General features: G+C 43.7%; 1 protein-coding gene across 5 annotated transcripts; it reads left to right on the top strand.

Moving 5' to 3' along the window:
- Positions 1 to 268: 268 nt before the first annotated feature.
- atxn2 (ataxin 2) lies at positions 269 to 25,111 on the top strand. Of its 5 annotated transcripts, none has more exons than XM_080839956.1 (25): positions 269 to 739; positions 3,216 to 3,249; positions 6,169 to 6,228; positions 7,098 to 7,169; positions 7,614 to 7,764; positions 8,380 to 8,394; positions 10,417 to 10,541; positions 10,832 to 10,923; positions 11,118 to 11,306; positions 12,423 to 12,586; positions 13,813 to 14,073; positions 15,957 to 16,139; positions 16,321 to 16,500; positions 16,642 to 16,749; positions 16,894 to 16,964; positions 17,149 to 17,501; positions 17,963 to 18,029; positions 18,250 to 18,393; positions 20,437 to 20,454; positions 21,205 to 21,271; positions 22,088 to 22,281; positions 22,910 to 23,036; positions 23,194 to 23,570; positions 23,987 to 24,149; positions 24,362 to 25,111. In XM_080839956.1, exons 1-25 carry the CDS (start codon positions 624 to 626, stop codon positions 24,388 to 24,390), a joined length of 3,360 nt encoding a protein of 1,119 aa, XP_080696082.1. In that variant the 5' UTR covers positions 269 to 623; the 3' UTR covers positions 24,391 to 25,111. The 5 variants fall into 5 exon arrangements, with proteins under 5 accessions (XP_080696082.1, XP_080696081.1, XP_080696084.1 ...); XM_080839955.1 differs by having other exon boundaries at positions 21,205 to 21,277; XM_080839959.1 differs by lacking the exon at positions 269 to 739 and adding an exon at positions 1,875 to 1,951 and having other exon boundaries at positions 21,205 to 21,277.
- Positions 25,112 to 25,195: the final 84 nt, after the last annotated feature.

Raw genomic sequence — 25,195 nt, 5'->3', positions numbered from 1 at the left:
GTGAAGTCATCCTCTACTTCCTGTAAATAGTGCGATTTTTTTTTCAGTTCTATATTCAACAAATGTAAATGTAAGCCGTGTATATAACATATTCAAACACTGTTTAAGAAAATATACGTAACTGATATTAAACCATATCCGTCTTTGTGTTGTCAATACACAAAACAATGTAGTCTTTAGTGTACACGGTAGTATTGTCTATATATCCATCCGCTATTTTTAGCCTCCTTTCAGACTATTTAGGTCCTTTCACTGTCAGCAAGGAATAGACCCCGTGTTAGCTGGAAATACAGTTTTACGGAATTGTGTGAACATTTTATTTAACATTTTAAGTTTGCTATTGAGTAAATATTTTAAAGAAAGCGCTTCCTGTTTTCTATCGGAGAAAGCAATTAATTGGGTTTAAGAAAAAAATAAAGTAAAGCTAACATTAGCAAGCTAGACTGTCGACCAGAACAGCTAGCTACGATTCATAGCAGCAAGGCTAGAGACCAAAAGAGAGCTGGCTAGTGTTTATCATTTTGTTAGAATAGGTTTTTCGAGCAATATTTCTTCATTGTGTATTTTGGTGTCTTATGTAAATATTAGAATACGTTTTACACGTTGTCGTTTATGGGATCATCATGTCAATGAAGCAGGCCGGTGGAAATCGTAAACCCGGCGGTAGCAGTGGCAGTGCTGCTGCGGCCTCTGGAGCCGGAGGGGGTGGAGGAGCTGGTGGACGGCAGAGTGTTGGCAGGTGGGTTCTGCGACAAATATGTGATTCTTGCCCCCAGTTTACATCTGTTCACGTTGACAGTGCACAATTTGGCGTTTATGTAGGTAAAAAATACAATTCAAACAAATGCCGTATAGCTGAATGCAAATTTGCCTGAAGAGTTTGGAAATGCTTGGATATTAGCTAACCTCACGTTTGAGCAGCTAATATTCTGATGCCAGTATGCAGCAGGCCGACAAATGCCTTTGTTAGACAACAGTTTGCTGTGTTGGTCCATGAAGGGTATGGATGTACCCAGTCTAACCATGAACCATAGCTGTATTCTCTTTTTATTATTTGCTTTGTGTCCTTCCATATCGTAATAAGCCAATGCATCTAGCTAGCCACGTAAACGCTAACATTTGACAAGCTGAACGTTGTCGGTGAAAACTTGCTTGGTGGCAAGCGAACGAGTTGCCTATACGTCTAACACAAGAGTGGCAATGAATGTTCAGTGTCCCATGTCTTGAGTCCATTAATTTGGCCTGACATGACAACTAGTCTACTCTAGAAACCAAGTTAGCCCGTGTTAGTCTTCTACCCTTGCTAAATTACCCGTCAGTTGACAGGCCAATTAGGTGTGTGGACGGTCCTTTGCGAAGCATTTAGCTAGGTAGCTAGCTATGTATTATTATTTTTTAGGTTTATAGTTGTTCATTTCCGAACTTGACTTGCAAGCTAAATAACCCAGTGTCAATGCAAGTGATTGTATTTATGTTATGATAGTCAGAAATCACGTTTACATTAGTATGTGGCTCCAGTATGTGCCTGCAAGCACCGTTAATTTCGTTCTGCTCGAAGGAATGCGTTAGCTGAATGGCCATGTCCAAATGCTATATGAAGGCAAGCTCAGCTGGCAGGTTGATGATAGCCATGTATGCTAGCTAGGTTGGTTGGCCGAATTGAGTGGTACGGTAAGGGACTGTCCCAAAATGACTGCATTTGCATTTTCGAGATTGTATAGTCTTTACTGATTTTGACAGTGCTCATATAGTTTAAACCATTTAATCAGTCGCAGTCACTGGTGTTTAGCTTTTGCGTCCTGTATATTTGGGGGATGATCCGATGTTGCGATCTAGCTAGTGCCTTACGCGCGCATGTGCGTGTGAGTTCTGCAGGGGAAAGTCAAGCGAGGGCAACAACCTTGACGTTGTCAGGGTGCTTAAAATTGTGTCCTTGAAACATGACATTTGTGTAAGTAACGTACTTGGTGTCAACATTTTAATGTTTACCAAAGAGAAGTTCAGTGGATCGCGCAGTACGTGTAATAATTTGGATAGCCAGGAATTTTACCATGGACATGGAATGGCGTAGTGTAATATAGGCTAGTTGGCTAACGTTCGTGCATTGCGATGGCTACGTGGAATTTATGTAAAAGATGAAATCAAGTCACTTATTGACACTAGGAACGGACAGGTATACATGCTTCAGTGGTCTACAACATTTAAAGCTGGCATTTATCGTCTATGGGAGCAGGCTATTTCGTTTGAGTAAAAGTATGCTTACCCATGAACTTCACTATAGTGACTAGAAAAGCTACGTAGAGACTTGCGTTTGAGGATTGTTATGTTGAGCAGTGGGTGTGTCTCCATGTGCTCAATCAGCTTTGACCACTTTTGCCCGTCTGATCACGTTTTGACATCGGCAACAGACAAACTCGAAGACTTCATGGCTCTCAACATTCAAGTCACTGAGTCATAATAACATTTTTTGCTGAGTTGGTTTTGCACCTGTGACATAGTTTGGTGTAGGGCTTGAAGCTGTCAGAAGTGTGTCATGGTTAAAAAAGATGTCTGTATTGTCGGACACAGAAATGACATCCGTAGAGCACAAAACAAAATTGAAATTGTAATGTTTAAACTGCATAGATGAAAATGTTGGCTTGACAGATGAGTGTCGCTCAATTTGGGTGGCAGCGCTTTCAAGGAAGGGCTAACAGGCCTTTGCCTTATATTCTGTTTTGGCCCCAAATCTGTTACTATTTGGCCCTGTCTGACACAGAAATGACATCCTGAGAGCACAAAACAAAATTGAAATTGTAATGTTTAAACTGCATAGATGAAAATGTTGGCTTGACAGATGAGTGTCGCTCAATTTGGTTGGCAGCGCTTTCAAGGAAGGGCTAACAGGCCTTTGCCTTATATTCTGTTTTGGCCCAAAATCTGTTACTATTTGGCCTTGTATAAAGGGGTTGTCTCTTGGATTATTTAGCATCAATTTTATTTTTTTTGTTTCTGCTATTTGAAATATGCCCTGTTAAATTGAGATGTCAGCTTTTCTTTTTAGAAAGTAAAAAAGCCCTGAGATGTAGTGATGGATTTCATGGTTGATCAGTTATTAATTGTAACTACAATTCTAATTTATAAAAGAGTACTGAGCTATTTGTGATGGCACTTTTTTTGGTAATGATACTAACTCTGTTCTTACATTTTCAACTGTTTTCATTGTTTTGTTACAGGGGACGAAACAATTCCAAGGGAACCCCTGCTGCAGTAAGTCTTGATTTCCTCCTTTTGTGATTATTCAAGCCGCTATATACCTTTCTTTTTTGGATGCATATGCCTAAAATGATATTAGTTAGGCACATTAGTGAATCAAAAGGGAGAGAATGCAAATACAGAAAAGGTTAGTGGGGTGATATGACCTCATCAGTTTTACAGTAATTTCATATTTACCACGGTAGCGATAAATTGACAACATTTCCGTAAACCTAAGGTTGGACATAGGCCTGTCTGTCTTGTGTCCAACCTATGCTCCTACAGCCATAGCTCCTTGACAACTAAAGGCAATAGTTGTTGTAATAATGTTTTCCGAGGCTTAAATAAAACAATCAATCAATCAATCGGCCATGTGATGAGACTTGTACATCTCAAAGATGCGCTCCAATGGATGTGGAAGACTTGCTCCTCCGCAATTAGCCTTCACATCTGATGTCAACCTCACTTTTAGATGCTATCACTTCAACAATGAACTAGCACATATTATAATTCTGTAGAAATCACGCAACTTGATCTTTAACTCCGGACCAAAGTGTCAGGGCAGGTTGCCAACATTGGTTTCCCCCTCTTTAGTCATCTCTGCCTCGTCATGTTTAGCTACCAGCTTTGTTGTGGTGATGGGTGTCAAAAGCGGAAATAGGTTGGGATGGATAAGAATGATTGGGTGTTACACTTAAGTGGCTAATTTCAGATTTTCCCACTGAGCAGAAACTGGTCTAATTTAATTAACCTGCCGATCTGATGGGTTAAGGAAATATAACAAGCAGAGACTTATGTTTACCTGCATTTGACAGGAAATGATTGATTTATTTGATTATCAACCTTACATATACTAGAATTTTGTTGGAAAAATGAATGACTCAGATATGTTAATTTACATATATTAGAAAGGGAGAAATAATACATTAGACAGATGCTTTTCAGTAGAAACTCATGTTTAGAAGATCACCAGTTCACTCAGAGCTTTTTTTGTGGTCGGTTTAAAATGTCTCAAAGATTGCGTAAAGGTGTTCACTCGCAATCCTAGCTCTGTAAATGGGACACAAGGTGGCTCGTACTGAGCAATACACATTTCCAGTCAATAAACAATGTTGCCTAAGGGAGCACTGAAATAAGGGGGGTGTATGATTGTTGTTATTTGAACTTAACAGGCAGTCCTTTGCCAGGATCAAGAACTACTAAATGACACATGGTGCATACAGATACCTTTTAGGAAGTGTTCTGATCTGTGCCCAATATCAAACCTAGAGTAAATGCAATTTATTATGATAGGAATATATTCATGTATATAACATGGGCACACTAATAGCACGTTCCTCTTTACTGCACAGGTCTGCAAAGTTACAAAAGCTTAAAACACAACCCGATAACAGTTACATAGGGAGTAACTGCAGAAAAAACTTTTCTCAGCTGCCCTCTCAGAATCCTTATTGCCCAATGACGATGTTATTGCCTACGGAGCTGACCAATCAGAGCAGACTGGGCTCATGAGGAGGGTGCCTAAAATAACAAGAGCTCTAACAAAGTGTTTCAGACAGAGGGTGAATAGAGATGTTCAGTTTGAAAAAAAATAATGTGACCAAAAATAAAATCATGAACACTTACAATTAACATAAGAAGTCCCCTTTTAAGGGTGGGGCCACGATTCCAATCAGTACACTTTTTGTCAAATAGTTTAATTTCTCCTCACGGTCAGGTGTGTGTGTGTGTGTGTGTGTGTGTGTGTGTGTGTGTGTGTGTGTGTGTGTGTGTGTGTGTGTGTGTGTGTGTGTGAGAGAGAGAGAGAGAGAGAGATCACGCCCGCTAAAAAAAATAAATTAGTGTTTGTCCACAGTCCTGGCTCTGTAAATGGAAAAATAACAACGTGGCTCAGACCAGTCACACACTTTTCCAACCAATCAACACGTTGGTTCAGAAGAATGGAAGGAGGGGGGTTATTTGATTGGCTGTTGAGTGCAAATATCAACAAACCTCCGCCAGAATCACGGACTTTACCTTTAATCTTGGCAGGTCCTGAATTGACTAAATTCAAATTGTCAAATTTTGGAAAAGCACAATAACAGCACAATTTCACATGGTTCCACACCCATGCCCTTAAGCAGAGTCAACTGTATTCCTCTTTGACTTCACTCTGGGCTTTATTCATAACACAGAGGGGTAGCATCAATGAATCACCCGAAAGGGTTTGCCCTTAACATCACAGTGTCTTGGCACATGCAGCACATGGTTCTGTCATGCAGAACAACTAAACAAACATAATTAAGAACAACTGGCAACAATAATCTGTTTAACTAATCTGACCAGCTGCAGAGTATTTGCATGGATTTGCAATCTGGTCATGAAGTTCACCTCTGAAAATGATTTTGCAGGAGCAATCAGGATCTGCATAGCTTCAAAATCTGTGCTACGGTATTTTTTTTTATGTCCTGCATCACCATTGAAGCACAAGACAATGGATGAGACAGGGTGCTGACCACAAAATGTCTGTTCCTTTTAATGTTTTGTCCATTGTTTTTTGTATTAACAATTTGGCTGGTGGAAGCCAGCTTCTATTTTAACCAGAGAGAAAATGGGCTTGGGATCCTTGTTTGTCCCCCTGTCTTCCTTCATGGCCTGGTCATTGTGTAGAGAATAAGCAGTCCAGTGTGTTTGTGTGGTCACTGTTGATTGCACTGACCCTATAAAATATAAGGTATATTCAAAATGAAGTTCTTGAATGGCGCAACACGTCTTAAAAGTTACGAAGACTCCCGGTCATTTATCAGTTATTTCTCATACTGCCGTAAATTATAAGAATGCCCTGTTTTCTGTTTTGAAATGAAAAATATATGAAATCTGTAAAATGAGAGCGTTTGTGATTTCCCTGAAATTACTCACTACAAGTCACACTGCTCTTGCCCATTCTTTTTTCAGACCCCTTTCAATGGCGTTTATGCAAACATGAGAATGGTTCATATCCTGACGTCAGTTGTGGTAAGTCTGTGGTAATGTTTCAGAGAAGTGGCCTTGATGTCACAGCCAATGTACCAATCTTATCACATGTTGGCCAGATTTCTGTCCTCCTCGTTTAACTTCACAACCCTTTAGTTGACGTAGTGTGGCCCATGCAGACCTCTCTGAACTGATAAACAGATGACCAGAGCCATTAATTGTATATTATACAACAGTTAGATCCGGTTGAACAATGTATTCATTTCTGAATGGGCAAGAGGCATTCCTGGCACAACCCCACTCAATTCTTTACCGCTAGTAATCACACAGGGGTTTCATATACTTCATAGGAATTCAATTGTACGACATCAGCAATCTATTTATTCTTAACATGTGTGAAACAGAATTTAAACGTTTTTCTTAACGTTACATTTGACAATTTTCGAGTGAGGATGTGGAGCAAAGTAAAGGAGTAGGGGGAATGTACCAGAAAGACAGGTGGATACAAATTAACATGCACATATAGCCTCTCTGACTCAACCTGGCTGCAAAGTGACCATATCAATTACTTGGCAACACTATTTTTTTTTTAAACATTTTTTTGAACCAGAGAACTCCTAATCTGGCCTCGTCCCTATGTCAGAATCCCAGCCGTGGGGATATCCTTTACCAGCCCCACTCTCATTCGTGCCATATTGCTTAAACACGTCAGGAGCACACATCCAAGAAACTGTAGCCAGGCCCCTTTGCCCAAGCAATATATCTTTAACCAATCAACAAGGCTTCCCGCCTCAGTGGTAACTGAAACAGGACAAACAAGATGAATCAGTTGGCGCTGGCATTCCAAATGTTTTACTGTCCCTGGTGTGTTTTATCCGATCCTTATCAAGATTGTCTCCTCTGATGCACAGGGAACCAAGTGTGAGCTGAAGGTCAGAAACGGCGTTATTTACGAGGGGATCTTCAAAACGTATGGCCCAGAGGTGAGTCACAGCCGTTTAGCTGCAAACTGTGAGAAAAACAGAAGCACGCTGTGTGATGTGTCAACCCAGCTGTAGTCAGTCCTAACGTCACTAGCTGTAGCACAGCATTGCAACCATATTGCACAACATTACAGCCAACAGTGGCACTGACCATAGCCAAAATGACATCAGTCAGTCTTTCACTGTGTGTTGCATTGGCAGCAGCATGAATTGTCTACCTTCGTGTCTTCCTTTTTCATGGACTGTTCAATTAAATTAAAATGAATAATTTATATCAAAGAATTATAGATTTGATTAATTGAAATTGAATGTCACAGATCATATAATCCAAACACCTAGAAGAGCTGAGAATGGGAGGGTGGTGGTCAGTCAATGGTCAGTTAGTTAACGGCCATCTGTCAGACAGTGGTGGACAGTGGGCTCATGACCGTTTAACACTTCCAGTGTGACGTGGTCCTGGACGCCGCCCACAGGAAGAGCCCTGAGCCCGGCGCAGGCCCCCGCAAGGAGGACATCGTAGAGAGCATCATCTTCAAGTCTTCCGACGTTGTGGTGGTCCACTTTAAGGATGTCGACCTCAACTTCGCCAAGAAAGGTGAGACGCCTCCAAGCCAGACCGTGCTGTTCTCATCTCCTGTCCAAACGCACCACCTCACCACCACACATTCACTCGTATCCATTTTAGTGTCTCTTTCTGGGACGATGCCCACATTGTGCCATCATCTGTAAATATTCATATAACCCTTTAGCTGTTGAAGGAGGCAGGAATATGGCACAACACATCAGGAACTGAAGCCATGGGAAGTCTACACATTTAGCTACGGCCATTTGCCTTATTAACAGGGAGCAAAACTGTACTCCATAGATATGTCTGGGATGAGATTGGTGGATACTTAAATTGAACTGCAGTGCCTTATGAACATTGCTTGGTATTCCAAGTAACCAGAACCAGATTTTTAAATTAGACTTAAGTTAGACACGTGTTACAGACGGCAGCACAGACCAACACACAAACTGGCTTTGAAGTGGTGATTCCTTGAATGTTCTGCATAATGATGTGGGTAGATCTGCAAGACTCCTCATTTTGTTTTGTACCACTTTAACATTACTTAACACACCAGGTTTTACCCCTCAAGCTTTAAGCCAGGATTATGAAGTGACTGTCTTCCTCCAACTGACTCTTGTCTTTCACTGTCTTTCTCTCTTAAAGTACCTACAGAAGCAGGTAATGCAGCCATTTTCTCCTCTAATGCAACCTCTGGCATTTGTTTTCCTTCCTTTATTTAATTCACTACAGTATGTATAAATCTACATGTCAAAGGCTTACTTATGTTCTACCAATCCCCTTTTCCTAAAGACTTTGCCATTACATCTCACTCTGTAGAGTGTAAGAGCATACTCTTTGACCGATTGCGAATACCGAATGAGAGGTTCCAACAACAGAGCAGTGACTGTGCTTTTTGCAGTTTAGCAACAAATGTTTCAATACAATTATGTGCTGCGAGGTCTCAGCCAATCCTCCAGGTGCTGATGAACTGTATGTTTGTATGCACACACACACAGACATACATACAACCTCTTTTTTTATGTAGCCTCAGAAACATTCTGATGAGTGTTTCACCAAATTCCAGCACTAGACAAAATCATCAATTTCATTAGAGTACCAAAAACTTAACATAAATGAATGGAGTACCTGTATGCCTCACCCTTGACCTACAGGGTTTTTCCTGTCTGTGAATACACGGCCATTTGCTGCTCTGTCCCCCTGAAGCCCATTTTGACTTGTTTTATTATTATTTCCCTTTGCCTCCTGTTTTTTTCTGTCCAGTAGACACTAATTGTTATCAGTTGTGTGGGCACGTGTGCTGTTTGAATTAAAATGTGATGATCTAATGTGAAGTGCATGGTGTTCTGCCTCTCCTGTCTTCCTAATCCCGCTGTGTTAGCCGTAGAGCAGTGTCCACTGTGAACCTCGTTCTCCCTGACGTGCAGTGTGTGTGAGCTCAGACACAGGGCCGCTGGCATGCCATCATCGGTTCCAGCAGTTGCTCTCCAGGGTAGCGAGTCACGTAGCTCTGTTTTTGGGATGCCAGGCCCCACTGGTGTCAGAGGCAGTCCAGTACCAATCACTTTTTAGCAATTAATTCACTGGCCAGCACTCAATTCATTTTTCATTTCATTCATTTTGTTTTTGGGCTTCTATGCCTTAAATTGATAGATTAGTGAAGAGTGGGACAGGAAAGAGAGGGAGAAGAAGTGGGGAGTGGACAGGAGAAATGAAATTGGGCCGGATTCGAACCTGTGTCCTCCGTGGGCGTCAAGCCCGAATGTGGTCGGGGCTACTGTTACGCCACAGTGCCCCCCAGCACTCAATACATTGATCTCATAAATACCTTGAGTGTGTATGGATACATTATACGGGACACGTTTTTTAGGATAAATGCTATGATGGAGAGTATTGGGACATTCTGAAAAAGAATTCTGAATTCCTGGTTTTTAATGGTAATCTTTCCTTACGATATTCGTTTCTCACAGTGTGGAAACATGAAATAGTACTAATGCTATCAATTGGTTGAAGTACCAGTTTAGGTGATTTAATTTATCCAGTATACAAGGAAGCACATATCTATACTCTTAACATGTAACATAGCATAGCAGGGAAATGATTTCTGTTCTTTTTTTAAACTGCCCTTTCTCGTAATGAGGAATGAAAATGTAATCATAAATAAACGGTGCCAGAAACACCCTCTGTGTCAGGCTGCAGAGCCGGTCGCTGTGAACGTGCTCCTGGCCACCTGATCTGCTTACCCATAACTCCGCTGGATCACATGACCGCTTTTCCGCAGCTTTTGGCTTCATTTCAGCACTCCTTACAGTGGGTTCTTCCTCTTCGTCATGTGTTTGGTGATCATGGGGTCAACTGACTAGGTGAAGGCTTTAATCGCTGTTAGCATTTAGCCATCTGACAATCAAGGGAAGGAAAGCTATCTGGTGTGATTTGGGTTATTTCTTTGGTATTTGTTTGTCGTTTGTTTACCACAACAAGCAATCACTTGGTGTTCCTATGTGTTGTCCTTGATTGTGTCTGTCTGTGTTATGTCTGTCATATCTTTTCCGTCCGCATGTGTTTGTCTGTGATTTCCCCCCCCCCCCCCCCCCAATCCTTCTGTGTCATGCCTTCTGTGTCCTTGTCATTTCCAAAGGGTAATAACTATCACGTGTGTGTTTGTGTTTGTTTATGTTTTAGATAACTTCACAGACTCCGCTGTGAGCGCACGGGTGAATGGCGAGCACAAAGAGAAAGATCTAGAGCCGTGGGATGGAGGAGAGCAGCACGCCACCGGCAGCCTGGAGTCTCTGGACACGGACCTGGTGGGACTTGCACACAGTAACTCACACACACACCCACACACACACTAATGCATATTAACCAACATCACGCCCTTGCTGGTCACACAAATATCCACAGATGTTCCTACTCGTGCGCACATGCACATGCATAATTTCCACCTTTACAATTAGATACTCAATGTAATGCGCTAATCATGCATACACAGCCTCTCCCTGACCATGGTGGTTCCCCGGAGCCGCCCAGTGTGTGCACTATATGCATGTGTAGTGCTTGTAATATTAACTGTCGGTTTTCTGTTCCCCTTCTGCAGTCTAATGGCTGGGATCCTGATGACATGTTCAAGTACAACGAGGAGCAATACGGCATCAAGTCCACTTATGACAGCAGCCTGTCTTCATACACGTGAGGATCTCTCCACTCCCCCCCCCCCCCCCCCCCTCTCATCCTTCTCTCAACCATCAGCATCTTAATCACCTCAATGTTATTCTCCTGTTGCATGTGTTGGATGTTGAGACAGTGTTGGCGGTTCAATCAGCATTTGGCAGTCGGTAAAGGCTTTGCATTAATGTGGCTCTTGTGGTGGTTCGGTATCCCAGAGTTGCTCTGGAGCGGGACAACTCAGAGGAGTTCCTGAAGCGAGAAGCACGGGCATCCGCGCTGGCAGATGAGATTGAGTCGAGTGCCACCTACAAGGCCCGTGTGGCGCTGGAGAACGACGAGCGCTCCGAGGAAGAGAAGTTCACCGCAGTGGTGCGAGGAGAGCGGGAGGGGCACCCACTCAACAGGTTAGCGATACGCTTACACAAACACACACACACTTATGAACATGAACTGATTTGACCCAAGTAGTAGTATCCCGTACATGTCCAAGTACCTACGGGGACCAGGGCTTGAGTCAGACCTGCAGTCATTCTCTCCCACTCATTTCTAGGGGTGTGCACATTAACCGTTTTTTAATATTTGAATATCCAACAGGTAGTGGGTTATTTGTGGCTGTCCGTAAGGCTGCAGAAAATGGGATATGTATCGGCAAATTAGTCTTACCTTATCTAACCTTTTCTTCTGAGTGGGTATAGACCACTCAGAAGAAAATCACTCAGGGGACTGGTGGCAGAAAGTCTAGGAAATTCATGATTTTCTCAATGTTATTAAAGACATATACTGTGTTTTCCTTTATGTCTGTATAACTTCTTTTACACTGTTATAGTCACATACTACTAAATATTTTCTCATCCACAGATTGACAAGTCACTTCAGATGTTTTTTTTTTTTACAAGTTTTTACCCAGCTGACCGAATGCATGCATCAGCCACAACACTGTATTGTCTGTTCTTTCAAGGCAAATTAACGCATTGATCGTCTTTAGCCTTAGGTAAAACATGAAACTTAACATTGGGATTTCGTTTCTTATTAGTATTACACCTGACAGCATAACTCTTATGGATCCAAAATAATGCACAAATGCACCTTCACAAGCAACACGCACATACTCACACGGATGAGGGCCCTGTTAACGCACACAGACTCCGTCACGTAAACTCATAGCTGTTGGAGTAGTGTTGTGGGAGTGCTCTGAGGCAGCGTTAAGGCATTGGAATGGAAAATGTGAGCAGAGCCCTAGAGGTCGTTCTTAATGAGCGCTTATCAAAGGCAGTAAGGGAAACATGCAATTAGCTGTGGCAGAGAGAGCATTCATCACAATCAGAGAGGCGGTTTGCTTCCTGTTTCCCTTCCTTTGCTCAGTGCAGTGCAAAGATTCTTTTAAAACACTTCCGATGAATTATTATTGTTTCAATGACAAACAAGTTGTTTTTTAATTAATGTCAGCATTGCTTTGAAATATGTTTAAATGACATTTTGCTCTCTCTCGTTCTCTCGCTCTCTCTCTCTCTCTCCCCCAGAGAGAACAAGTACATTCCCCCCGGGCAGAGGAACCTGTCATGGGGCTCCGGCCGCCAGAACTCCCCCCGGCTGGCCCAGTGCAGCCCCGGCCCCCACACCCCTCGCTCTGCTCCCCATGACTACAGCTCACCCCCCAACATGGACCAGCGCGTCGTCAACGGAGGTAAACATTCATGAGCGGCCCTCTTTGTATCGCTGCTTTTTGTGCCTCGTTGAGTTGACGCCGTGTGGCCAGAGTGTGTAGCTTACCTGAGTAACTCTTGCTGGCAGGTTGATGTGTAGCAGGGGTTTGATTTTTAGAGTACGTCACTGAGTTCATCGAGATTATAATGAATGTAGTGTATTATAATGATATGATATGATAATGATAAGGTGAATAGGTTAATGAAAATCCATAGTTTGCGTAATAATTCTATTCATACACATAATTGTACTGATGATTAAAATCGAACTGCTTTTTGCGTAGATTAAAAGCTGATATCTGCACAGTGAAATGTTTTAGTGGCAGTGGAGACCATGGGCTTTGAACACGTTTACTGTTACTGGTTGTCATCTGCAGAACCAGGCAGCTCGCACACACATTTGGAAACTCTTTGTAGTTCAAAGGAGTTTATTTCCTTTTTGTTTTGTTTCTCTGGAACAGAACTGCAGGAGTCTGTTATGCTCATAAACTACTGCTTTGATTTTTTTTTCTTCTTCTTTGAAATAATAACAACTCAGTCTCAGTCATAATCAAGTGTTGGGTTCTGTCTTCTGTCTTCAGTCTCAATACATTCCTCATTCGTTTCTCTCACCATCATCCTCTTGACGTCTGTCTGCTCTGCCTCACCTCGTCCTCCATGAGTCTTCTCCTCCTCCTCCTCCTCCTCCTCCTCCTGAACTCTAATGCAGCACAGCTCTCAGGCTGTGCCCACCGTAGACACTAAGGGCTGATGTGTGAGGGCTTTAGCCCTAGTGCTGCCTGGTGCAGACCAGTGCCAGTGGCAGTGCCAGTTGGAGGGACTCGCCCACAGACCTGTAGGTTCAGTCTCCAGTGAACACTACAACAATAACTGCATGTAGAGCTGCAGTAGGCAAGAGATGGTCCTTCATAGTTCATGACCCCGACCTAAGAAGATTTGTAAAGATGAAATGTAGTAAGGGTAATTAGCACAAGTGAACAGTAAAACAGGGCTCAAAAATGGAAGAATATTGATAGAAAAAAAACTACTCTTCCTCAAAGTGATCCCTTATGATTGGCACCTCCCATCATGCCTTGGCCCTCTCCCCCTCTTTCTTTCTTTGTCTCTCTCTCTCTCTCCCTCTCGCTCTCTCTCTTTCTTTGTCTCTCTCTCTCTCTCCCTTTGACTCGTGTCCCTGTTTTCCTCTCACTCTTTCTTTCCCTACTAGGTAGCCATCCCTGGCCATCCCGCTGCCAGTCTCCCTCCTCTCGCCCGCCCTCTCGCTACCAGTCCGGCCCCGGCCCTTCCATGGCCGCCGCTGCCGCCACCTCCTCCTCCACCTCTTCCTCCTCATCTTCATCCTCCCTGCCCCCCAGGGCGGCTACGCCCACCCGACCTCCCTCCAGACCCCCCTCCAGGCCATCCCGGCCCCCGTCTCACCCCTCACCCGCCCCCATCTCCACTCTGCCCAAACGCATGGCCTCCGAAGGTACCCGCTCCCTAGCGAGGAGCAGCCAGGCGCTGCTCCCACTGTGTGGGAGGCGTCTCGGTAGCCTATGCTGTGTGGAGACGCCTCCAGCTTCTGCTTTCACAGCACCCGCTGTCCAACAGCAGTGGAGTTGACACTTGACAGCCCACCTTAGAATCTGAGCTTGCCACCACTGCAGTGCTGTGATCAAAGCCATGCTATTGATAGAGATTTATTTATTGATTTGTTTATTTATACATTTACTCACTACATTTACCACAAGCATTATTATAAAGCTTTCTATCCAAGGCAAATTCCTGTGCAAATCAGATGCATTGTATATTTTGCCTGCTCCAGGTGCCTTCTGACTGATACAGGAATGATACAATAATGTATTTTTTAGAGATCTGTCCCTCTGCTTTAAATAGTTTTCCCAGTCCCGAAGCAGCATGGCTTTCATCATCTGATGCCCTGTCAAGTAGGCACAGGTCTTAGGGCCAAATGTATCAATCTTTGTGTACAGCTTGCCGTAGGACCATGTGCACACACACAATCCCTGGATTTGTATATAGTGGTTTTCCGTTAGATATCAAAAACAGCTATAGCGCACGCCCATTCTTAAGATGAATCTGAAGACAAATCAGCGTTAAATCACATACAACAACGGCCACTCCCACAATCATTTTTATATGGGTTAAGACACAACTAAAATCGGTAGTATTAGCATGTACATCTAGGTAAACCTCCCCATGGAACTTATAGATGACATTTTGCAGTTTGTGCAGTCGACTGCTTAAACGAAGAATGACTGAACTGTCATGGTGGATTATTTTATAATTTGGTTATTGATTGCTGTAAAATGCATTTCAATATTTATCTCCATACTGTTAAATATACCTTGATATACCTCCCATATCATTGGCATGATTGCGATATTGACAGTGAAGTTATGACCGTAATAGGCCTTCTTAATACGTATGCGACAATTCCTGAACAGATCGTTTAGTCTACTGGCATCCCAATTAGTTTCTTTTGGTGTCACCAATCAGCTTATTTCAACGATTATGCTCACGTCACCTCCAGACTATGCACAGAGGTATACATGTTTTCACGGCAAGTATCTTTTCATCATTCAGCACCAATGTGTAGAAAAGTGCTCTGCATGATTTGAGAGTGTACACACTATTGGTGTATGTGGCCCTGAGAGTGGAGGTGTCAGATCTCCAGTGCACTGACCTGAAGTGACCCTGCTGCTGTGACTAACTGCCTGGGCTTCTCCTTTGTGGTGTATAACATTTGACCCCCTCACGTGGACCCTTGCGTTCGTCCTGTCTCATTGATATTTGGGGTATCCACCTCCCTCCCTGGTGTGCACTTTGGCGGGTGTCTCCTGCACTTTTCACATTCTTTTCAGACTGAGAGTAGACCACGACCCAGCTATTTGTTTAATGGTGGGTGTGTTAGCTGCAGTTCAGAGTACGTCCTCTACCATTTGAGCAGAGTTCATTTGTCATAACTAGTTGATGACAGAACTTGGATATGTTGGAGGCATTGGATCAAGTTAACGTGTTTAGATGTAAGATAAAGTTTAGATGTAAGAAGGAATAAGTGTAAGTGAAGAATGACCATTGCCTTATTTCAGCGTAGCATTGGACTAGCAGTACACGTGCACATCTGTCACCATCCCACTGAGCAAACACGCGAACACAAGCCACTACACTGCCTGGTGTGAACAACCAAGAAATGGGTGGTCTCAAGTACTAACTCCTCTTTGCCTTGAACACCTCAGGCCAGACACCTTTTTCACTGTGGCACGTGACTGGGGGACTGCACTGTTTCCAGGAAGGGTTAACCGCGTGAAATAAGGGCACCCATAACAAGCGCCATGTTTGTCCTCCTCTCAGGTCCTCCCAGGATGTCGCCCAAGTCCCAGCGCACTCCACGGACGCACCGCGTCCCCTCTTGCCGTGGCGGAGGCCCTCCAGGAGGGGACTTCCTGTCCCACAATGCACCTGGGGAGGCATCGGCTCCCCCAGCCGCTCGTAGTAGCCCCTCTGGTGGTACCTGGTCTTCCGTGGTCAGTGGAGGTAGGTGTCTGAGCTTCCTACCACCCAACAAAATTAAAGTTGTTACATTCAAGCGAAGCATGGATCAGGTCAATTTTAAAATGTCTGCATACTCGCATAACAAAATTTTCTATAAAAAAAAACAGCAATGCTACCGTATGATAAGGCTACCAGAAAAAGTTCTGTAAATGTCTTCCAATAGCGCACAGACCTCGATCCCCACGGCAGAACAGCGTGGGTGGAGCGTCTCCTGGTTCCTCTGCAGTGTCCTCTCCGCAGACTGGCACTGCCCCTGTGGATTCAGTAGCCACTCCCATGACGGCTGGATCGCCCATCGCCGCTACTCCCGCCTCAAATCTGGCAGCCACGCCATCAGCAGAGGGTAAAGCCCAAAACCTAACTGTTCCGGCAAACGACCGATCTAAATGTCCATATTTGGATGGACGTTTGTTGTGATGTTGTTGATACGCTCATGATCTGTTTGTTCATCATTGGTGACTCTCTCTGGCTTTGTGTTCCGTAGCGAAAGAGCCTCGAGTGCAGGAGGCAAGGCAGAACTCTCCCACCGCCAACAAGGAGAACGTGAAGCCTGTGGAGTCGTCTCCCAGCATGGCTAGAACTGTCAGCAAAGGTGTGTGTGTGTGTATGTGTGTACCCAGATGTTTTCCCCCATTGCATCGTCAATTCACTGAGTGCTGGTGTGTTCAGTTTAGTAGGTGAAGAGTCCATGCTGTTCTTTCGTTAAGTATGTGCCTTGCCTTTGTTGTCTTCCTAGGACCTCCCAGCATGGCTCCAGATCACAGAAAGCAAATAGACAATCTAAAGAAATTTAGTGTTGATTTCAGGGTAAGTGGATGACTTTATTTGTCGTTGTAAGTGTTTTGTACAGTACAAGTGCTAACACCATCATATGTTATTTAAATTACCATTATATACAAATTTAAATGGATGTATAAACATTCCAAACAGATTTTTTTGTCTCTTTACTCTTTTATCTGGCCATTCTCACCCTCTTTCCCTTTGTTCCCAGCTGCAGTCCAGTTCAAACCCAGAACCAGCCTTCGACGCCAAGACCGGTCCCGGGGAGAAGCCCAAGGAGCCTCCGCTGGACAAGGGCCCCCCCGACTCCACCGGCTCCAAAGCAGATGCTTCTGGCAGAGACGAGACCTCCACGACCCCTGTTGCCACGGCCACAAACCCCAACATGAGCACCGGAACCAAGACGGGCGCTCCCTCCCCGTCTCCCTCCTCTGGTGCGGAGCAGAAGAGAAGCCCAGACATGACATCACAGGGCGTCCAGACGTCCACCCCCGCATCCAGCGGCGCACCGGCCAAACCAGACGGAAAGGACGACAAGGAGGAGCGAAAAGACCCAATGCCTGAGTGAGTGGAGGGGGTAGTGGATGGGTGGTGAGGCAGGAGGTCGAGTGGAGATGATATTGCAAAAGTGAAAGCGGGGAAGAATGTGATGAATGAATCTAAGAAAGAGGGAGCCAGAGAGATGTACAACTTTCTGGTGGTGTCTGTTTATGTTTGAATCTTTTTGACAAGATGACCTGTGTCAACTAGTGACTTAAATGTCATAATTCAGGCATGTTGGTCAGTAGTACTTTTGACGGTTGGTATCGTCATGCATTTTTTGAAAATCATAACAACCTTTTTAATTTTATTTTTTTAATTTTTTATGTTCTGGTTTTTCTCTCTGAGTAAGATGTAATATATTTTACTCTATGGCTGGACTTTCAAGCTCTCCTTTATAAATCTCTTCAATAATCTGACTTTGAAGCTCTCCTTTTTTAATCTGTTCAATAATCTGCTACAAAGTGTTCTGGTTTGTGCCACAGAAATATAAGGAAGTCCACCCTCAACCCCAACGCCAAGGAGTTCAATCCTCGAGCATTCTGTACACCAGTAAGCCACCCTGTTCTTATTTTCCTGATAACTGTCACGTGTCTGTCCTGATACCTCCTCACTTAAACTCAATTGCTTAATGTGTTCATCAGCTATTGATTGATGTGTCTTGTGAAGCACAGAGGATCAGTGGTGTTACTTTAATTGCTGTTTCAAGTAGTTGTCTTTGGGGGGGGGTTCAAGTTTTTACTCCGTAATGTTTTTGCCCTGCTATCTATAGCCTAAGCCGGCCACGCCGACCCTGACACGACCCCAGGGCCAGCCTAGCCCCTCCATTGTGGTGCAGCAGCCGCCGACTGTGTACGGCCAGCCTGTGTGCTTCCCTCAGATGTACCCGCTCACACCCGTCAGCCCTGGAGTTCAGGTGAGCACCTGCCTGTCTCTCGCTCTCCCACTTTCTCTCTCTCTCTCTCTCTCTCTCTCACTTTCTTTTCCTCTCTCTCTCTCTCTCTCTCTCTCTCTCTCTCTCTCTCTCTCTCTCTCTCTCACTCACTTTCTCTCTCGCCTTTTCTCTCTCTCTCTCACTCACTTTCTCTCTCTCTCTCTCTTTCTCTCTCTCTCACTCACTTTCTCTCTCTCCTTTTCTCTCTCTCTCTCTCTTTTTCTCTCTTCTCTCTCTCTCTCTATTTCTCTCTCTCTTCTCTCTCTCTCACTTTCCCTCTCTCTATTTCTCTCTCTTCTCACTCTCTCTCTTTTTCTCTCCTTTTCTGTCTCTCTCTCTCTCTCTTACAGGCATACACTCACAAACACACACACATTAATGCATACGCAAATACACAAATAACCCCCCTTTTCTGTCTCTTTCATTCCATCTCTTTTGGGTCCATGCATGTTCCCATCTCTTGACTTGTACTTGTGTCATCTTTCCTTCATGGTTTTTTGTGTTCATCCCTCCACATCCAAGGAGCCGTCAGCTTTAGTCCGACTCATGCCGTGGTTTAGTGTGTGTTTGTGTGCTCATGTCTTCTCATCTATGCATGCACTAAACCTGAGAACTCATTTTCGTGCATCCCTAACTCTTCCCCCCCCCCCCCCCCCCAGTCCTGGAATGAATGCATGTGGTTGAGCTGAAGTACTCTTGTCCCTCTACCGCCCTAATATGCATGTTAACCCTCTGCATGGAAGGGAATGGTCCTTCAGACGAAGATGTGAAAAGGCTTCAGACAAACAAAGTGCATCGTTGAGACAAACCGATGTAAAAAAAAAAAAAAAAAAAATGGGCAATGGGACAAATGGATACGCTCAGGTTCACCTACTCTCATAGTGGTATTTTAGTGTGTTAAATAGGGAAAGACTCGCAGTGTTGCATGTTGCCATCTGTGAGAAACAGAAAGGCTATGATCTAATTCACTTATGGTTTGTGGGTGAAAACAACATCATACCACCAACAACAAAGAATATCCTAGCCTGTATATTGTAAGAAAATATACAAGAAAATATAGATTTTGCTCTGAAATCCCAATCTTTACTATACCCTATTCGGTCATCTTTGGCGCTGCTTGAAGGGATGGGGGGGAAGATGAAGCGTTTGCATCTGTGTTTTTTGGCACAGTTAATCTTTTAGTTAATTACAAGGTTCAAAAGTAAGCTATTTAAATTCAGCAGTGCTGATGCCATTACTCAAGGGAATAGCCATTAAGCATGAAATAAAGTGAATTACCATTCCAGCTACTTTTTTGTCATAACAATTAAACTCATTCTGTTTGAGCCTGGCTTCTTTTCAATCACGTGCAGCAACAACTACATACAGGCTGTATATTTACACTCTCCCTTAACAAGCTTACGGAGCAAGTGACCTAGCTCTTGACTACAGCACAGAGAAAATTAATTGTTATTGTGGAATTAAAGAGGCCTTAATTAGTCCTGTAAGTCCTTTGATCAGTTGACGTATTATAACTTTGTCATAATCAATAATTCTCCTGTTGGAGTAGCAGCCTTGGCTGTGGGCAGCCCTCCAATGGCATTTTGAACACCCCCCCTCCACAAACACCCTCTTAAATGTTTTTGCCAAAGGACTGCTAAGAATGTCCAAAAAGAGCGTGTGTGCTATATGCCCTTATGCTCAGGGACAACCAAAGCGCATCTCTTGAATCTGATATGCGCTATGCTACTCCCTAGGTCTTTGTCACCATGAGCCGCTACCCAAACCAAAATTGTCCAACCTTTAGTTTATTAACCGCACCATCCATGTTCTTTCCATGAGTCATCAAATTAAATCAGTATATTGTCAGTATATTCCATTTTTGTTAGATTATGACTGGGTCATTTTTTTGTTCTGTTGCATTGTTGCCGTAAGAAATGGTGACCCAACATCAGTCACTAATGTCATTTCTTTTTTCTTTTTTTTGTAAGTGAGACGATCTAAAGACTGGTTCTTTTTTTTCTCCCCCCTCTCTCTCTCCAATAGAAAAGCATTATCTGGAAGGTTTGTGCCATTCTAAGCTTTTTTCCTTGGAAAGTTGTACAGTATGATACATGAGCCCCAACAGATGTTGGATTCCCTATTTCTTATTGCAATGACCTAATATGATGGTTCAATTCGTTTTTTTATGTCATATTTTCTGTCAACAAGATATATGAATTATTTTACTGTTTTTCAGTTGTACTTGTGAATTGAAGGGTTTTGGTTTTACAAGGTCTATTATAACGTATAATTTATGCACTAGCCTTTGATGGGACCCTGAATTTCTCTTTTAGTGTGTGAATGCAATGCGTGAATAGACTGTAAAATTTCTACAAGAATCACACTTTCTGGTTATATTGTATTATGTCCAATGGAGACAACCACCACATACCAACAACACTAAAAAAACATCTTTTGAATTCTGCCTTCTTCAAGTGACTGTTCATCTTTAAGAAATGAGGGTCCCCATTTTGAGTGTTTGATACATTGTGTGTAATTCTCAGTTCCGGTAGTATTTCTGAAGCAGAGGGCAATTCTGCCGATGACTAAAGACAGCGTATTGTTACATGGGTGGAGTAAAGAACTCCTAGATCCAGAACATTCTGGCATGCTGTCTATGATTTGATGTGCTGAGTGACAAAATCGTTCCCATTGGCATGTTATTTTGTCTCCAAAAACAGCGCTGAGTTGTTTACCTCTTTGGTTGTTGATGTGGAGATGTGTGCACTTAATGGTATTTATGTGTTGCATCTTCCCCTTTAACCCCCCCAGCCTCCAGCGATGTACCACGTGCAGGTTCCTCATATGACGGTGAGCCAGTCCAAGCCCTACAGACCAGGTAAAGGTGAGCATGCTGACTAATACTGCATACACACATAACACCTTCCTCTCTCTCTCTCTCACACTCTCTCTCTCTCTCTCTTTATCTTTATCTCTCTCTCTCTCTTACTGTCTCTTGATCTCTCTCTTTCTCTCTTCCTCTCTCTTCTCCTCTCTCACCCTCTCTCTTTCTCTTTCCCTTCCATTAATCTTGTGAGCGTGTGTGTGTGTGTGTGTGTGTGCTTTTAATTGGAATCAATAGCCTGCTGCATAATTTGCTGTCTGCTTAAGGGCTTAAGGCAGGATGAGAAACATGGGAAATCTTTACATTATTACCTTATTAATTCTGCAGGTGACTGAATGCAACAGACATATAGTTCACTTGATCTACTTCAGATAGCAAGGGGCCAGTGATCCATTGTATTTTTTCATTTTAGTCCACTTAGAGCAGGTACAGTTCACTGTCATTAAGAAGGCAAGTGAATAGTGAGATGAATACAATCAATGCTGTTTGTTGGACATTTCAGTTTCCCTCCAGCCTCTGTTGATGCCACATTTTCACACTTTGTTTCCCTCCCTCAAGCATGCTGCTACTGGCATAAGCACTCTTTTTGAAGCCAGGGCCAAAACCTTCTTTGGTACAGCAGCTATCAAAAGCACCATCTAACACCGTAGAATAGGCAGCCAGCACTGTGTATTAACCAAGCCACATCTGCTCTCTTACTCACTAGGCCTGTAGTTGCCCCTACTCACAATCAAACCAATCAAATTCCAGCTTGTTTAAACGGTCCAGACGTGTTGTCGTCACTCAGAACATGTGATGTTGTTCCCTCAGTGCCCAACATGCCCCAGCAGAGGCCTGAGCAGCACCATCCTCAGGGTACGTCGGCCATGATGCACCCCGCCAACGCTGCCGGGCCCCCCATCGTAGCACAGAGCCCAGCCTACCAGACCCAGTACTTCACCTGTAGCCCCCAGCAGTTCACCAGCCAGCAACTGGTGCAGCAGATGCCACACTATCAGTCACAGGTACCCGACCAGCTCTTGGTTCTTGCTGGACCACTTCTTATGTGTATGTGTACATGCATGTGTACCTATATCTCCTTGCATATACATATAATGCTGTCAGTCAATTAAAAAAAATCAACAAATGAATCGCACATGAATCGATTAATCTTTGATTATTCCATGTTTACATCTTGAGACTGAGCTTGTAAATATAGATATATAAATGTAAAATAACAGAATTAATGTAGAATCAACACAAAGGGAGTATAGTTAAAACTAGCACGCAAGCTTGTCAGGTGCGTGTCAGGTTGAATGCCCCCAGATATTTTACTCATTACATATGCACTTACAGTAATAATAATAAAACCCAGGAAGCTCTGTTAATTATGTTATTAATTTGAACTCGTTAAATATTTCATATATTAAATTGACAGCAATAATATATGTTTAGATTTTTATGACGTAGTTTGGTAGTTTTCATGGATTGTGTATGGCAGATTTGGATTGTGGATTCGGGGACATTTCTGGAAAGGTATCTCCCATCTGTGTACAGACTAGCGAAGTAGCTTACTAACTATTAGGAAATGTGATTTTGGTTTGCTGCCCTTTGTAATTGTGTGTGTGTGTGTGTGTGTGTGTGTGTGTGCAGGCCCAGCATGTCTTCAGTCCTGTGATGCAGGGCGGTGCCAGGATGATGACACCGCCTGCACATGGTCAGCCCACACTGGTGTCCACCTCCGCCACACAGTATGGCGAGCAGACACACACTATGTATGGTAAGAATTTATCTTACACTCAAAGACCTGCACGCACATGGAAACCAAAGTGGAGCCATCCCACATCCTTGGTATTAATAGTGCTGTGTAGCAATAGTGATGGCATTAGACAGCTTGAACGGGGTCGTTGTCTAACCCCTGTGTTTTATTCCTGCAGTGTCAGCCGCCCCAATCCCACAGCAGTACCAGCACCCCAATGCCACATTGCACGCCCACCCGCAGCACCCCCAGCCCTCTGCCACGCCCACGGGCCAGGGCCAGCAAGGAGGGCAGCACGGGGGCAACCACCCCGCACCCAGCCCTGTGCAGCACCAGCACACGCAGCACCAGGCACAGCAGGCGGCCTTGCATCTGGGCAACTCGCAGCAGCAGCAGATGTACTCGGCCCTGGCCCCCACCCCGCCCTCCATGACCCCGGGGCCTAACCCGCAGTCGCCCCAGGGCAACTTCCCCTCAGCCCAGCAGGCTGTCTACCTCCACCCCCAGCAGGTGCAGCACGGGTACAACCCCTCGCACATGGCCCATATGCAGCAGGTACGGCCAGCGCTCAGATTACTGCCATTCTTTTTCCCCCAATACCACCATCATAACATAACGTCATAACATTGAGTCAGTATATTGACAGAATATTCCATTTTTGTTTGATTTTACGGGGTGATATTGTTGCCGTAAGAAGTAGATGGTGACCCAACATCCGTCACTAATTTCATTAACAAGAAATGTAACATCACTAGCCTGGTAAATTAGCACACAATTCTATCTAGATATTGTCAATCTAAATATGGAAAGGGGGTAGCATTGTTTCTGAAAAATACTTTTGATAAAGGTCACAAAAGATAAGGTTTGGCTTCTCTGCTCTCTCTCTCTCTCTCTCTCTCTCTCTCTCTCTCTCTCTCTCTCTCTCTCTCTCTCTCTCTCTCTCTCTTTCTCTTTCTCTCTCTCCTTTGAAGGCTCACATGCAGTCTGGTATGCACCACGCCCAAGCCTCGCATCCCATGATGCTGATGGCCACACAGCCCCCCGGCGGGCCCCAGCAGCAACTCCCCCAGAACGCCCTCAACCCCATCCCAGTGTCCTCCACAACACACTTCTCCTACATGGCCCACGCCCCAGGTATGTTCCTGTTCTTACGAGAAATGACAAGGTAACCACGGAGGTCAAATACCCAGGCACTATGTGTAGAGTTAAGCATACCAGTGTGAGCACTGTGTATGAGCTTCAGTGTTTGCACTTAACCAGACCTCAATTGTCAATTACTACATGTGATTGTTATCTGCGTATTCTTTTAAAACTAATATCCTCCTTTTTTTCAAATTTTTCTGTAGTGCAACCCCACCATCAACAACAGCTATAGTGGAGGATGACTGGCACGTGGCACCCCATCTATCCCAGAAACCAATCCTCATACCCCAGAGCTCTCCCCTATCCCGATCCCTTGATCCTCCAAAAAGCCCTTACTTGTCCTGAACCAGGGGGCAGTCACTAAACCCACATCATGTTGCCCTATCCTCCTTTTCTTCCCAGTAATCAAAGAGTACTAACAGGTAAAAGAGGTGTTGAACAGAGTTTTTAACAAAAAGTTTTAACAAGAATGGACCCTTCCTAGATGATTCAAAAAACGGTGCAATGCATCTTGCAGTTGGCAGGGGGCACTGACTGCAAACCTGAATCAGCATGCCAAGAGCGAAGACAGAGAGTAAAACTGGAACTTGCGTTTCCATCTGCACCTTGAAACTTACAACTCTTCCAATGTATACACAGTATTAACATTACTGTTAACTGCTGCTGCTATCGCTGCGCTCAAGACTTGGGGTTAAACTACCAACAAAAAGATATCTGATAAACAAAAATGAAACATGTTGTAACTTAACAAAAGAGAAGCTTCCTGTAACAAACCGATTTGGCAGAAACTGAGGGATTATTTAAGAATTATGATGGTAAGCCCTGATTCACTTGACCGTTGCATAACTGTTAAGTTTAAAAAAAAAAAGAAAACTTTTACTTTGTAGATAATATAAATGAATAAAAAATTAAGAAAAAAATACAAAAACATTAAAAAAGATTTAAAAACTGAATTATTGTGTGGACAATTGATTTTTTTTTCACTCTGTATTTTTGACTTTGTAATGTTACCATATGTTATCAATATACAATCTCAA

Source organism: Sprattus sprattus, assembly GCF_963457725.1.
Source record: "Sprattus sprattus genome assembly, chromosome: 5".
In the NCBI taxonomy this organism is placed as follows: Eukaryota; Metazoa; Chordata; class Actinopteri; order Clupeiformes; family Clupeidae; genus Sprattus; species Sprattus sprattus.
The sequence above is the reverse complement of the archived record's forward strand: the minus strand, read 5'-3'. Positions and strand labels throughout refer to the sequence as shown.